This window comes from Microcebus murinus, chromosome 12 (assembly GCF_040939455.1).
Source record: "Microcebus murinus isolate Inina chromosome 12, M.murinus_Inina_mat1.0, whole genome shotgun sequence".
Classification (NCBI taxonomy): domain Eukaryota; kingdom Metazoa; phylum Chordata; class Mammalia; order Primates; family Cheirogaleidae; genus Microcebus; species Microcebus murinus.
In genome coordinates this window covers 16,334,872-16,348,004 of record NC_134115.1, presented here as the reverse complement: position 1 = coordinate 16,348,004, position 13,133 = coordinate 16,334,872, and the positions used below count along the sequence as shown (strand labels likewise).

At 46.0% G+C, this 13,133-nt stretch overlaps 1 protein-coding gene across 4 annotated transcripts in view; it reads right to left on the bottom strand.

Annotated features, from left to right (window-relative positions):
* FRMD3 (FERM domain containing 3) overlaps positions 1–13,133 on the bottom strand; it is a 255,938-nt gene that overhangs the window by 76,375 nt on the left and 166,430 nt on the right. For 3 of the 4 annotated variants that reach the window (XM_012779833.3, XM_012779832.3, XM_012779834.3), the window contains 2 exons: positions 12,389–12,467; positions 6,469–6,566 (listed from right to left, as the gene is read on the bottom strand). In XM_012779833.3, coding sequence (XP_012635287.2) covers positions 6,469–6,566; positions 12,389–12,467 — 177 coding nt within the window. The remainder of the gene's footprint in view (positions 1–6,468; positions 6,567–12,388; positions 12,468–13,133) is intronic. The other variant, XM_076008586.1, reaches the window with a different exon arrangement.

Sequence of the window (13,133 nt, the reverse complement as noted above, 5' to 3'; positions counted from 1 at the left end):
TTTAGCCATTCCACAATGTATATATATTTCAAAACATCATGATAAATACTATGAATACATACGATGTTCATCAATTAAAAAATTTTTAAATCTAAAAAAAATTTTTTTAATGCCCCCAATATTTCCAAATGCTCCCCAGGATAGGAGAGTGGTACCAACTCTAGTTGGAAACCAGTAGACATTCCTCAAGGTTCTTTTCACAGCTAATGTCCTCTGAGTCCAGGAATTCCCTGGCTTGAGCTGCCTGATGTTTGTGCAGGTGCTTATTCAATGAAAAAATCACAGCATGAAAGCACTCAAGGAAATTACACTTAAAAACAAATGGATTCCTGATAAACTTAAAGGGTATGTATCTAAGTATGGAAGAGCATACCAAAATAAGGTTGTTGCTGCATTCTAACACAGAGCACCTCCAGAGGGTCTTCAAGGATAAAACAAAAAATGCCTACACATCTCTGAGCATCCCGAGAGCCAAGCAGAGGTGGGTGTGTGGACCACAGCCCGGAGGGGCAGAGGTGACATTGGCCGTGGTCAAGCTTTCTACTGATTCCACAAGCTTGCTATGGAAAATGGGCCAGAAGCAAGTATCTCAGGCAGAAACAGAGGACACAGCCCAAGAGAGTAGACTAAAGATGGCAGAAAAACTATATTAGAAAAACCTGATCACCAACATGACTTTCAAGTAGATAAAAATCTGTAAGCGTTGAGCACACCTATCTGGCTGAAAAAACACACCCGGCTCTGTAATTTTGTGTCTATTGTCCCTTTACTGTCAAACCGTCAAACGTCTGTGAAAGGACAAACCCAGGAGGAAAGCAAAGCTCTTTAAATATTCTTACCAAAATTCAAATTACAGAGTTCTTCAAAAAAAGAAAACTACAGACCAATATCCGCACCACAGAAATTATTACATAACATTGAGAAGGAGGGAATCCTCCCCAACTCATTCTATGAAGCCAGTTGTCAGCTTGACAGCAGAGCCAGGGAAAGACACAACAACAACAGAAAAAAGAAAGCTACAGATGAAATTATAAAGTTCTTAAAACACCATAGGATGTATACCACGGGAGGAAGGACTTTTAAAATAAGATTTAAAATATTATCAATCACAAGGGAGAATTGATTAATTTGACTGTATCAACATTAAAATATTTCTGCTTATTAAAGAGCATCATAGTCAAGGTGACAGAGAGATGACAAACTGAAAGAGTAAACTTACGAAATCTAAAGCTGACAAGTACTAAGATCTACAATAAAAAAAGAAATTCCTACAAAAATCAACTTAAAAAATGGGCAGAAGTCCAACACAGAAATGGTCAAAGGATATGAACAGACAATTCACAGAAGGAGAAACCCAGAGGGCTATTGTAGGCAGAGATGCTCAAACTCATTAGTAATCAAAGATGTGTAAACCAAACCAGACATTACTTTATAACATTGGCCAAAAGCTAGGAAATCGGCAGAGACATGAGGAAACGAAGACACTTGTACACTTCTGGGGGATCCTAGATGAACGTTGTTCTTCTAGAGAGCAAGGTTGGGAATATTTAGACAAATATTACTACCAGCACTCCCACTTCTGAGCATTTATCCTAAATAAACTCTGGGTGGTAAAAAGGATATTTCCAAGTTTTTTTTTTATCATAGTATCAATCTTGATAATCAGAAGTTGGAGGCAACTTGGGTGTTCGTTGTTGGTGGGACAGATAAGTAAAACGTGAGAGCCCCACCCTATGGGACACTCTGTAGCAGTTAAAAGTGACAAATATGTGCACCCAGCAACGTGGACAGATCCCAAAAATCAGTGTTCTGAGCACAAGAAGGGGAAAGGAATAAAATGCATTCTACAGCTCCATTTAATTTATGAAATTTTAAAGCATGTACATGCAAAACAATATTAATCATTTTATAAGGATATATGAAAAGACAAAGATAATATAGGAACCCAGTTGTTGCCTTTGGCAATAATGGAGAAAGGGAAATCAATCAATCAATCAATAGATGGGCCCAAGGGGACCAATGATGAGGGTGGGCCATGAACTGATGATTAACTCAATCTAAGTTCAAAACAAATAACATAACATGCCTACCTATGCACACACAGACACACACACACACATCCCTGTGAGCTGGCTATGGGCCTAAATATTTCGGAGATGGAATAACCCAGTGCCCCCATTTTCCATAGGTGATGGATAATGGACCACCAATAGGAATCTGGGTCATTTTCAGTGCAAATGTCAGCTTGCAGAGTGATTGGTGAGGAAGGGCATTGTCTGTGAGGGGCACAGCTGTTTCCAGGAAAACTTTCCAAGTATGATGGACTCGTAGTGCTAAATGCTGCAAGTGAGTAGCCTGGAAAGTGCCAGAAAACTTAGAGAGGAAATGCCGTAAAGACCACCCAGGGTTGCTGACAAGGTGAAAATCAATGCTGCCCCATCACAGGCCCTGCTCTCTCACCCCGGAAAGCTCGTCTTTCACTCTGACCTCCCTTTTAGCAGAGGGCAGTTTTTGAATGAATGAGGACTTCTAGCTTTTCATACCAAGAGGAGGTGGGTGAACATCTGGGGTTCTTTCTCCCACATGACTTTGAGAGTCCAGTTGTCACGAATGACATACAGCATACTGGATCACCTATGGTTTGAAACAGGCTCTAGTACTTTTCCGAGAGAATTCAATTCTAAAAGAAAAATCCAAAGAGTTTGAAGCAGCTGGGTGAGTAAGATCAGAGACAGAGAGCCTAAAGGGCAGCAGGCTTCCCCCTGGTTTGCAGAGGACTCATTCCAGAAGAGCTCCAGATGTAGGATGTTCCAGCTCCAGGGTCCACTCTTTTAGGAGCCTTCCCTGACCCACCCTTGCTGGGCCAGGGGCCCTTCTAGAGCACTCATGGCAGGGACCAGACCTGCCTGTCCCTCCGTATAGCCACGAACACATCATCACAGTGGTGCGTTAACTTGTCTGTCTCCACACAGGGACTTTGTATTGCAGTGCCTGGCCCCTAGAGCTGCTCAATAAATACTCGGAGAACACACGAACAAAGAAATGAATGAGGTAGCAAATACCATCCCAGCACGTTACCCAAAGTTCAACACTTGTCCCTGGGGGCTGAGGCCACATCAGAAGAATGAGTACGAGTGGTTTGAGGAAAAGGAAAGAGAAGTCTGTGAATTTCTCAGCCAACGTGGAGGATGGGAGACTGCCATCTTAAAGTACCGTCATCCTATCTATAAGCAGAAATACAGAGCTTTTAAAGGGAGTTTCCAGCTTCCAGCAATTGCTGTTTAACTGTAGCATCTCCAGTGAAGACAATCTCATGACTTCTGCCCTGACCTCTGGTAGGACAATTTATTTGAGTCATCTCTTATGTTACAAAGAACAAAGGACACTCCCCTGCCCCTCTGATTACTGGCCTCAGGCAGGGATGCAGGTTTTAATTTTCAAAAAGAGTTGGGGCATATTTAAAGAGATAACCCATAAAACATTTTGCCATTTTTTAGGCTGTTCTCTCTGTTACAAGCAGGCAACCAACCAATCTTTCCCAAGTACAGAGAGAAAGCACACATCGGTGCAATTCAGGCAAGCGCCCTGATGCATTTAACATGCTTAGTGGAGAACCCACTGTGTACTCAACACAGGAAGCCTGCGGTGAAAACGGCACCCAGATCCTGCTCCCATGGAATTAGATTCTACACAGCAGGAAACACGCAATAAGCACAAAACAACACATGATAATGTCAGCTTTAAGTACTTGCAAGACAAGGAAACAGGGTGTGAGAAAGAACGATGCGCAGGAGGGAAGCTACTTTAGGTAGAGAAGTCTGGGAAGACTTCTCAGAGGAAGGGACATCTGAGCTGAGTTCTGACTCTAGCCGGAGTCAAGACTTCACAGGAATCGAACATATCAGGCAGAGAAGACAAGTTCAATCCCCGCATGGTGCTGTTTTGCAAAAAAGAAAAGGAAAGATATTTTTACCAAGAAAGGACATAAATAGACCCCAAGGATTTTGCATGTTTGTTTTGCAATGTGTATTAAGAAAGAAAACGCACGTGTTGAATATGCTCATATATTCAGTATGTACAGGTGATTGGCTGTTTTGATACACTCAGAATGTACTGAAGCTCAAAACATACTCCTTAAAAGAGCATTAGCTCTGACTCAAGGGGGGAGGGGAGGCGTGGGCAATATACGTAACCTTAACATTTGTACCCCCATAATATGCTGAAATTGAAAAAAAACAAATAAATAAAAGAGCATTAGCAACCAACACAATGACAAGTTACAGCTCCAGGCTGCTAGTCATGTGTTCCACCTCCCTATTGCTCTGTAAGCAAAGCACTTCTGACAAAGCCCATCTTTATCTGCATTTGTAAACGACCTCCAGAGCTGCTAAGTACTCACCCCAGCCCAGAGAACTTTGTGAACCACTGTTACTGGATTTGCTGCAAATGGCCACAGACCCCAGTGCATTTATGAGCCAAAAAGTCCCTCGGAGGCCTGCCGGCCCACTTCCAACTCTACTTTCTCCACCACGTCTGTGTGCGTGTGGTCAGTGATCACCGCAGTGAGGGAGAAAACAGGGCTCTGATCGTCCGGATGGAGGCTTCGTGGTTTTATTGCAAATAGACAACAGGACGCAGAGCTTTCCATTACAGATCTATATTGAGCTCATCCGTGGAGAATTGATGGTAATTCGCTAATGCCTAAATGCATTCTGAAATCCGCGTAGGCTGGTCTCTTGCTTCTATTAGCATCGATTCCCTCTCCCCTTACCTAAGACAGCCCCTGACTTGGAATGTGCAGTCTTCCCCCTGAGGGGGAGAGAACTATGGGATTTAACAGCCTTCTGCTCTGAGCTAAGAGAGGAAGCTTCCAGAAGCACATAGCCCACCTCAGAGAAGATGCAAGGACTATGAAGGGAACATCACAGTATCTCTGTGGTTCTACCACTTTAAGCTGAAATATCCCTGAGGGTTTTAACGCCTCTGCCAAAATCTGCTACCCAGCTCTAGGGCTGCTGCTAGGGAAGGGGGGAAAACAACACATACACCCACTTCACAATTCTCAGACCAAACACACCTGGGAATGGGGACAAAGGAACTATTTCATAGCACAAGGCCTCCCATGGGGACAGAGGTGGGCCACTGAGAAATCCCCAGGGGAAAGATAGGTTTCTCCCGCAGCGAATGAGGCTTAGTGTTGTGACAGGCAGATAATTGTCACAGCTGAGCAGCTTATGGGCCTTCATCAACTCCTTTCTTATTCCAGATCACTCCTTTCTTATTCCAGATCGATCTAAGACTGAAGTACTCAGTCATGCCTCTCTCTCTCTCTCTCTCTCTCTCTCTCTCTCTCTCTCTCTCTCCCTCTCTCCTCTTTCCCTCTCCCCTGCCTCTCTCTCTCTCTCTCTCTCTCTTCTCCCTTTCCTTCCTCCCTCCTCTCCCTCCCCTCCCCTCCCCTCCTCTCTCACAAACATGTCTGTTAACATTCAGGCTACAAATGGCTGGATCATCTGGGTCCCCAGGCCAGGTGCCTCCCAGCTGCCCCAGGGGACCAGCACACCTGAGCCACTCTCCACCTGGGTGCTGGGCCATCCCTGGCTGTGTGCTACCTCAGGCCCCAGAGGCCTCCTTCCCTCACACTACTTTCCCTACAAGACAGAAACATCCAGAAGCCAGCCCAGGCCAATGTATCAGCTGGTCCCCACTGTCCCCACCCTAAAAAGAGCAGCAGCAGCACCTCCAATGGGCCTGGACTCCCCCGGCCTGGAGCAGGGGCCTCATGAGGTCACACAGCCATGGAGGCAGCACAACTAGCCAAGTTAATAGATGAAGAAACCGAAGCTCTAATGAGCATAAGTAATTTGCTGGTGCTGAAATAGCCAGGACGTGGGAAGAAAGGTTCAAGCTGACGTCTGACCCATTATGGGCCTGGTGTTCTCTTCACCACGTTACATGGCTAGAAAAGGAATTAAACACAATGACACGTACACATACATGAACATGCACACACAGAAATATATATACACATACATGAAAATGCTTACAGGATGACCCCCTTGTTGGACACCTACCTTCCCGGATATACTTCCCCCCACCCCTCAATATGCCCACTGGGCCCCACAGCTGGCAGATGGACCCCAGAACACACAGCACCCCACAACCCTTCCAAGCTTCTTATAAATGCGTTCATTCCAGCCCCTTTGAAAGAGAGCCTCTGACTCTGTCTTGGGCTCTTAAAGGACTTTGTGCTTGTGCAAAGGCCCCTGTGAACGTCTCAGCCCGCCCTTCCCCCAGCGCCCACCGCACGGGAGGGACGGTGAGCAAGGGAGCTGCTGCCAAGTGGCCAGCCCTGCCTGGCCTCCGACCACAGGCCCAGGCAGGGTGTGCGGGAGTGGGGGAGAAGGGAGGCCCTGACAGCCAGAGCTCTGCAGTGCCACGGTGGGGCTGGCGAGCTGTGGCCAGACTTACCTTGCACGATACAGGCGCCCAGGTAGGCGGCATCGGAAAAGGAACACAGCAGCCGGCCGTGAAAAATGTCTCTTTTAATTTGCAGATACAAAAGGTACCTGCAATACAGAAGGAGAAACAGCTGTTGCTAAGTTTTGGCGGAAGCCTGGAAGAAGTGGGGTTGTTCATGCTTTAGCCACCGGGGTCCTGGGAGCCCCACCCAGCTCCAGGGAGCGGCTTGGGCAGGCGAGCCCTCCCTAGAGCACGCAGAGGAACCTGAGAAGGGCCCTCTGAATTCGGGAAATCTGAAGTGTCTGTGGCTGGGCAGGGGTTTTTATCAGCTTCCAAAGCTGGGCGGGCTTGGCCTTTTCAAAGAGGCATGAGAAGACCCGAAGCAAGCCACAGGGCCCGGCAGCCACCGCTCCTGGCAGGAGCCCTCACAGGATGACAGCCCTGGCCACTGTCATCACCACCCACATCTCAGCGACATGCTGCCCAAGTTCTATTTAAAATGAGGAGTCAGGAAATGGGTTCAGTGGTTATTCCAAGACCGTCCCCATCATTTATCAGGGGCAGACAGACTCACATTAATCAATCGCAAAGAGATGCAGTTATTATGAGGCCAGAAAGGCCACCGACGCACAACCAGAGCTGCCATCTGTGCTGGGCTCTCTCTCCTTTCCAGAGATGGCACACCACTCGGATGACTACCGGGGCGGGCACACGGTGGCCTGTGACGTGGGTGAGTCACGTGGGCTGGCGTAGGTGGCAGCTCCCCGGGAAAGGGCCAGCCGCCACGCAGCTCCAGTGCTGCCGCTGGAATGGCCAGACCGGATGCATCCAGTTTTTCCAGAAAATCGATTTACAGTCTTTGAATCTGACATTTCAACAAATTGCAAAACCACTTTGGCACCAAACAAAAAAATAGCCAGCCCACGACGGCGGGGGTGGGGATGGGGCTGTCAGCTTGCAACCCCTGGCTGAGGCTCCCCCCGTCCCTTCCGTTCCCCCATGCTAACCAAGCTCTCTCCAATGCCCTCATCTTTCTCAGCCAGGTTAATCCTTCCATTCGAGGCTCAGGCAGGCCTGGGGCCTATTGTTTCTAAGCAAGGTAACTTTGCACATGTGTGCAGATTCTTTCCATGCCTATTTTAGAGTTTAACTCCCAGAGACCAATTTGTTTTTCTTCCCACATTCTTGGGGTGTGTGTGTGTGTGGGGGGGTAATCTCTCAATCAGTCCCAGTTATCACCTGGTGATGCTGGTTTTACGTGTCATCTCGACCGAGCTATGGGGTGCCCAGATAGCTGGTGAAGCGTTATGTATGGGTGTCCGTGAGGGTGCTCCTGGAAGAGACGAGCACTGGAACTGGTGGGCTGAGTGGAGCAGAGGCCCTCCCCAGTGTGGGTGGACACCATCCAGCCACGGAGGGCCTGAGCAGCACACGACAGAAGAGGAAGGCCGAAGTCACTCTGCCTGACCTCTTGAGCTGGGACATCTATCTTCTCCTGTCCTCGGCCCTCCTGGTTCCCAGGCTGCAGACTTGGGTTAGAAGCTAAACCACTGGCTCTCTGGCTCTCAGGCCTGTGAGCTGTGCTGCCAGCTCTCCCGGGCCCCCAGCTTACAGACGGCAGACTGTGGAATGCCTCAGCCTCCATAGTCGTGTGGGCCAACGCCTTACAACGAATCTCATTCTAGATACATATGTGTGCGTGTACATGTATATATGTATAACCTGCTGGTTCTGTTTCTCTGGAGAATCTTGACTGGCACACACCTCCAGTGCCCAGGGTGATCTTTATTCAGCCTTATGAGGAGTGACATGTACAAGTCCCGTTTCAAAGGCAAAGGAATGGAGAATCAGAGAGGGAGATTGGCATGCTAAGGTCACAGAGGTGCTGCCAACCCCAGAGCACTGGAGCTCACTGTTTTCGGGCGCCGGTTCACTGGATGCATTGGAGGATTCGGGGGCTCACTGATGTTTTCATTCACTGAGTCTTCGTCTCACACCTGCTTCATGCTGGGCACTGTGCCCAGCACAGGGGATGTGGCTGAGGTTCAAACGACACTGTCTGTCCCCAGCTTAGTATGGAATTGTGTTCATGGGATAAAGGGAGCCCTGATCAATTTTATATTCAGAGTTTGGCATGCATTTTGTCAAAGGAACAATATCACGCCTGGTAGGGAAGAACCAGACTATTGCCCTAAATTAGTGCCTCTCACACTTTAATGCACAAAGGAATTACCTGGAGATCTTGTTACATTGTAAATTCTGATTCAGAAGGTCTAGGGTGGGCAGGAGATACCCTATTTCTAACAAGCTCCCACGTGGTGCTGTGCTGTATGTCCCTAGGCCACACTTTGAGTAAGAAGCTTCTAAACCAGTGCTTCTCAGCCCTGACTGTACATTATAATCATCTGTGGGAGTTTTTTTTTTTTTAAAAAAATACCAGTGCTCTGGGGCCTTGAATCCTACCTCAGACCAAATTAAATCAGAATCTGAGTCCTCACCAAAACTCATACACGAATATTCACACAGTAGCATTATTCGTTACAGCTAAAAAATGAAAACAAACCAAATGTCCACCGACTGATGAATAGATAAAAGAAATATGGCATATCCATACAGTGGAATATTATTCAGCCATAAAAAGGAATGAAGTACTGATAGACGCTACAACAGAGATGAACCTTGAAAAAAAGTATGCTAAGTGAAAGAGGCCAGACCCAATATGCTACATCCTGTATGATTCCATTCATATGAAACATCCAGAAGAAACAAATCTGTAGTGACAGAAAACTGATTCATGGCTGCCAGGAACTGCGAGGAGAGGAGAACTGAGGATGACTGCTTGGGTACCACGTTTCCTACTTGGGTGATGAAAGTGTTTCGGAATTAGATCATGGTGGTGGTGGCACAACTCTGAGAACATATTGAAACCACTGAATTGTAAACATTGATATCTGCCAAAAGAGACTAATAGTTTTGAAAGTCTAAATTGTCTTACAGTAGTGCTTCCTGGGTTTTGGGCATGCTTTAGAATTACCCGGAGGGCTTGTTAAAATACAGATTGCTGGGCCCCGGCCGCAGAGCGTCTGATTCAGAAAGTCTGGGGCAGGGACCAGGAATCTGCGTGTGTGACAGTCCCCAGGCGATGCTGGTCCTAAACCACTCAGAACACCAAGGTCAACGCAAATACTTGAAATGATCAAATATTTGCCTTTTTTTAAGGACTGTAAAATACCAGGCCAAATTATCATGAGTTTGTTTTTTTTTTCCCATGTGTCAAATGTAGGCACTGAACACACAAGCATTTGCTTCCACTTTTTGGTGACTTTGGTAGTGAAAAATAGTTTCAAATAAAGATCCACTGATGAATGAGAGCTTTGGGTTCTAATCCCATAACTCAGAAATCAGTTTGCTGAAAGCTCCCTGAGAGAAGACAAGCAGCTTTCACATCAGAGCTTAAGGTCTCTGCTCAGATCAGCGATCTCTGGAGATAATCAAGGATTATTGTGGATTCAGCATAATCCGCTGAGCCTTGCAAATGGCTTCAGGCTCAGGATGCCCATTTTTTTAATACAATAACCACAAAAATAAAATGCGCCTTTCTTTAGTATCACTCCTGCACGAAAAGATTAGGCAACAAAAACATAAGGGGATCTGGGGCATAAATTATTGGGCCAACATTAATGACATTGCTTCTCTATCTAAGGTGGATTTAAAGATGGTTTTTAACTTAAAAAGTAATAAAACCAACATACTTTTGGTTACATTGAATTGTATAGGGCATTGAATGCCTATACAAAAGAGCATGCAAAAACCCTACAAATCTAAAGAATTGTAAGATGATTCCTTAAATGGAGAGATAAAGGAAAGATGGAAAATGATTTCCAGTATCCTTTGTTGTGGGTATTTTTGTTGTCTTACTCTTTTGAAACTGCCTTTTTCTTAACATTTCTTTACTCCAACGCATGGTCATGAATGTGATCTTAACTTAGCATGTAGTAAATTTTTCTCAAATTTTAGATTAATCTTATAATAAAATAGCAAGCTTTACCATATAAGAAAAACTAAATGCCTTCAAGATAAGAATTTAAACCATAAGCACCTGGGGCATTCCACAGTTACTAACTTAGTCTGGAATTCTAAGGACCAGGTCGACCAAGAAAAATCCACTTCTACCTATGCAAGGGTAGTGGGTCATCTTAATTAATTTCCTCTGGAAACATCAAAATGTTCACAATATTCCACTATTCACACCTGAGCTATTCAGTCAAAGGTAGGAAAATGTTAGCAAGTTTAACTGAGAGGAGTACACTAGGGTTATTAACCAAAGCTTTGTATTCTTTTACTTTTAAATGGGACTTTTCTCAACAACATCAAAATATCCAGCCTTAACATGTATTGCAACACAAGTTTAATTTTTATCCTCCAGACAAGATTGTAAAGAAAACAGATGACAAAAGTAGGGCATTAGTATTTGATTTGATCTTCTTAATTACACTGTTAGCATCCTGAGGGCAGGACAAATCTCTCTCTGTCTCTCTGTCTCTGTCTCTGTCTCTCTCTCTCTCAGCCAATTCAGCCCCTGGCTCCTGGGTAGATAATAGCAAGTGAGGAAGAATTTATCAAATAAATAAATAAATTTTTCAAGCCAAAATCAGGCCAAGGCTACATACTGTATGATTCCATTTATATGAAATGTCCAGAACAGGCAAATGCACAGAGAAAGAAAGTAGATTAGCGGTTGCCAGGGGCTGGGAAGGGGAGGGTGGGTAGCTGCTAATGGGTACAGCGTTTCTTTTGGGGGTGATGAAAATGTTCTGGACCTAGATAGTGGTGATGGTTGTCCAACACTGTGAATGTCACTGAATTGTACACTTTAAAATCGTGAAATTAAAATCATGTCATGTAAATTTTACCTCAATAAAAAGGAAAAAGCAGGCCAGATTGCAAAATGCCAACCCCCACTTATGATGTCCATTATGTATTATCCTCCTCTGCACACGCGCTCTCTCCCCTCCCGCTGCTCCAGCACAAGCGTCATGAAATGGCTGTGGGCAGATGAATAATAGAGAATGGAACCATCTGCTCCCTTCCAAAGTCACCTCAGCGCCACCCTGGTCCAGCTTCACCAAGACTCCGGATAACAAGGATAACAAGGAAGCCAAGTATCTAAGAACCCAAAACCTCCCCCTGCAAATGATCAGAGCAAGTTACATCAGAGGCTGTTCTGTTGCCCCTGCATCTAAGCAGATTATTCTGAAAGATGATTATACATGGTGATCTTCATGGTCACCGGGGGGGAGCCTCACCAAGAACTCAGTGCACAACAGCTCTCTCCCCCGGCCTGGGGACCCTGGGCAGCAGCGTTTGCTGAGAGCATTCGAGGAAGCCAAACCCCCAGAAGGTGGGCTGAAGGCAGCCGCAGCAGAGGAGGATGAGGAGGGGGGAAGTCCAAGGACTGGAAATTCAAGAAGTTGGGCTGAAAAGAGCCTACAGGTAGAGGGTAGCCTGGCCCACAGTGGGTCACTTAGCAAGCGGAATGCAGGATGACAAACAGCACAATCCGTCAAGTGATCTCTTCCCTCCCAGAGAAGCTTAGATCCCAAGGGTAGGCGAGGGGCTGCACTTGCTATGAATTTGCCCCTGTCCTGAAGACAGCGTCTCCTATTTATTTTTAGCATCCCCCTGTCAGATGCTTCCAGAGAGCACCTCCCCCTCATAACCACTGCTTTTTCGTGCAGTTAATTACACCCCCAATGACAATTGTTTGAAAAAAATCCCAAGACAATTAAGTGCAAGAGAGGCATTCCAAGCCAGAACGCTGCGCCGCTGCCACGTTCTGCTCTAGACCGGAGGCACGTCTGGCCTGCAAGACACGGAGGCCCTGGCTGGTGAGAGGTGCACATTAAACATACAAACAAACGGGAAATACCTTGTGAGCTCTTCTTTAATCTTCAGGGGTTCGTGTGGGTAGAATTTCACTCTAAAGCACATGGTGTATGGTGGATGAGCTGAAACATCATAAAGAAAAAGCATGAGAAAAGCAGCAAAAGACCGTGGACTTAAACACACACAGGAAAGGCAGCCGTGGAGCCTTACGGACTAGCTGGGGCGGGGCAGGGTGGGGGGCAGGGAGAGGCTGATTTTTCTGGAAGAAGCAGATATGATGCCCAAGAAAACAAAGTGACAGCAACAACAAAACTCAAAGGAAATGCTTGACAGGACGCCCAGAGCAAATGAGGAATGCAAGCGACCTGGTCAGTCGGCACAGCATTTCACAGCACGGCTCGCCCTCATTCCTTCGTTCCCTCCAGTCCACAGATCCAAGGCACATTTTCTTTTCTGAGTCTTCCCACCCCCTTGTGACAGATAAATTGCCCATAAGCACCCTTCGGGTTTTTTTGGGCTCATGAAAGATTTTTTAGCCTGTGAGGTGGAAAAATGTCGCTGTACATGACTAGTTTTCCCAAAATCACAGTGCTTCCAAATTAAAATTGAGATTTACAAAATGGAGTCAGCCGTGCACAGATCCTACTTTGTACATTTTTAGTATTATCTATCTATGAGGCAGTGACCTGCATAAAAATAAACACTTTTACACCTTCCCAGTTTGTCAGAATCAAGGTGGCATTATGTAGACCAATTCTGGTTGAGGTTCATGATTCTGGAGTGTTCTA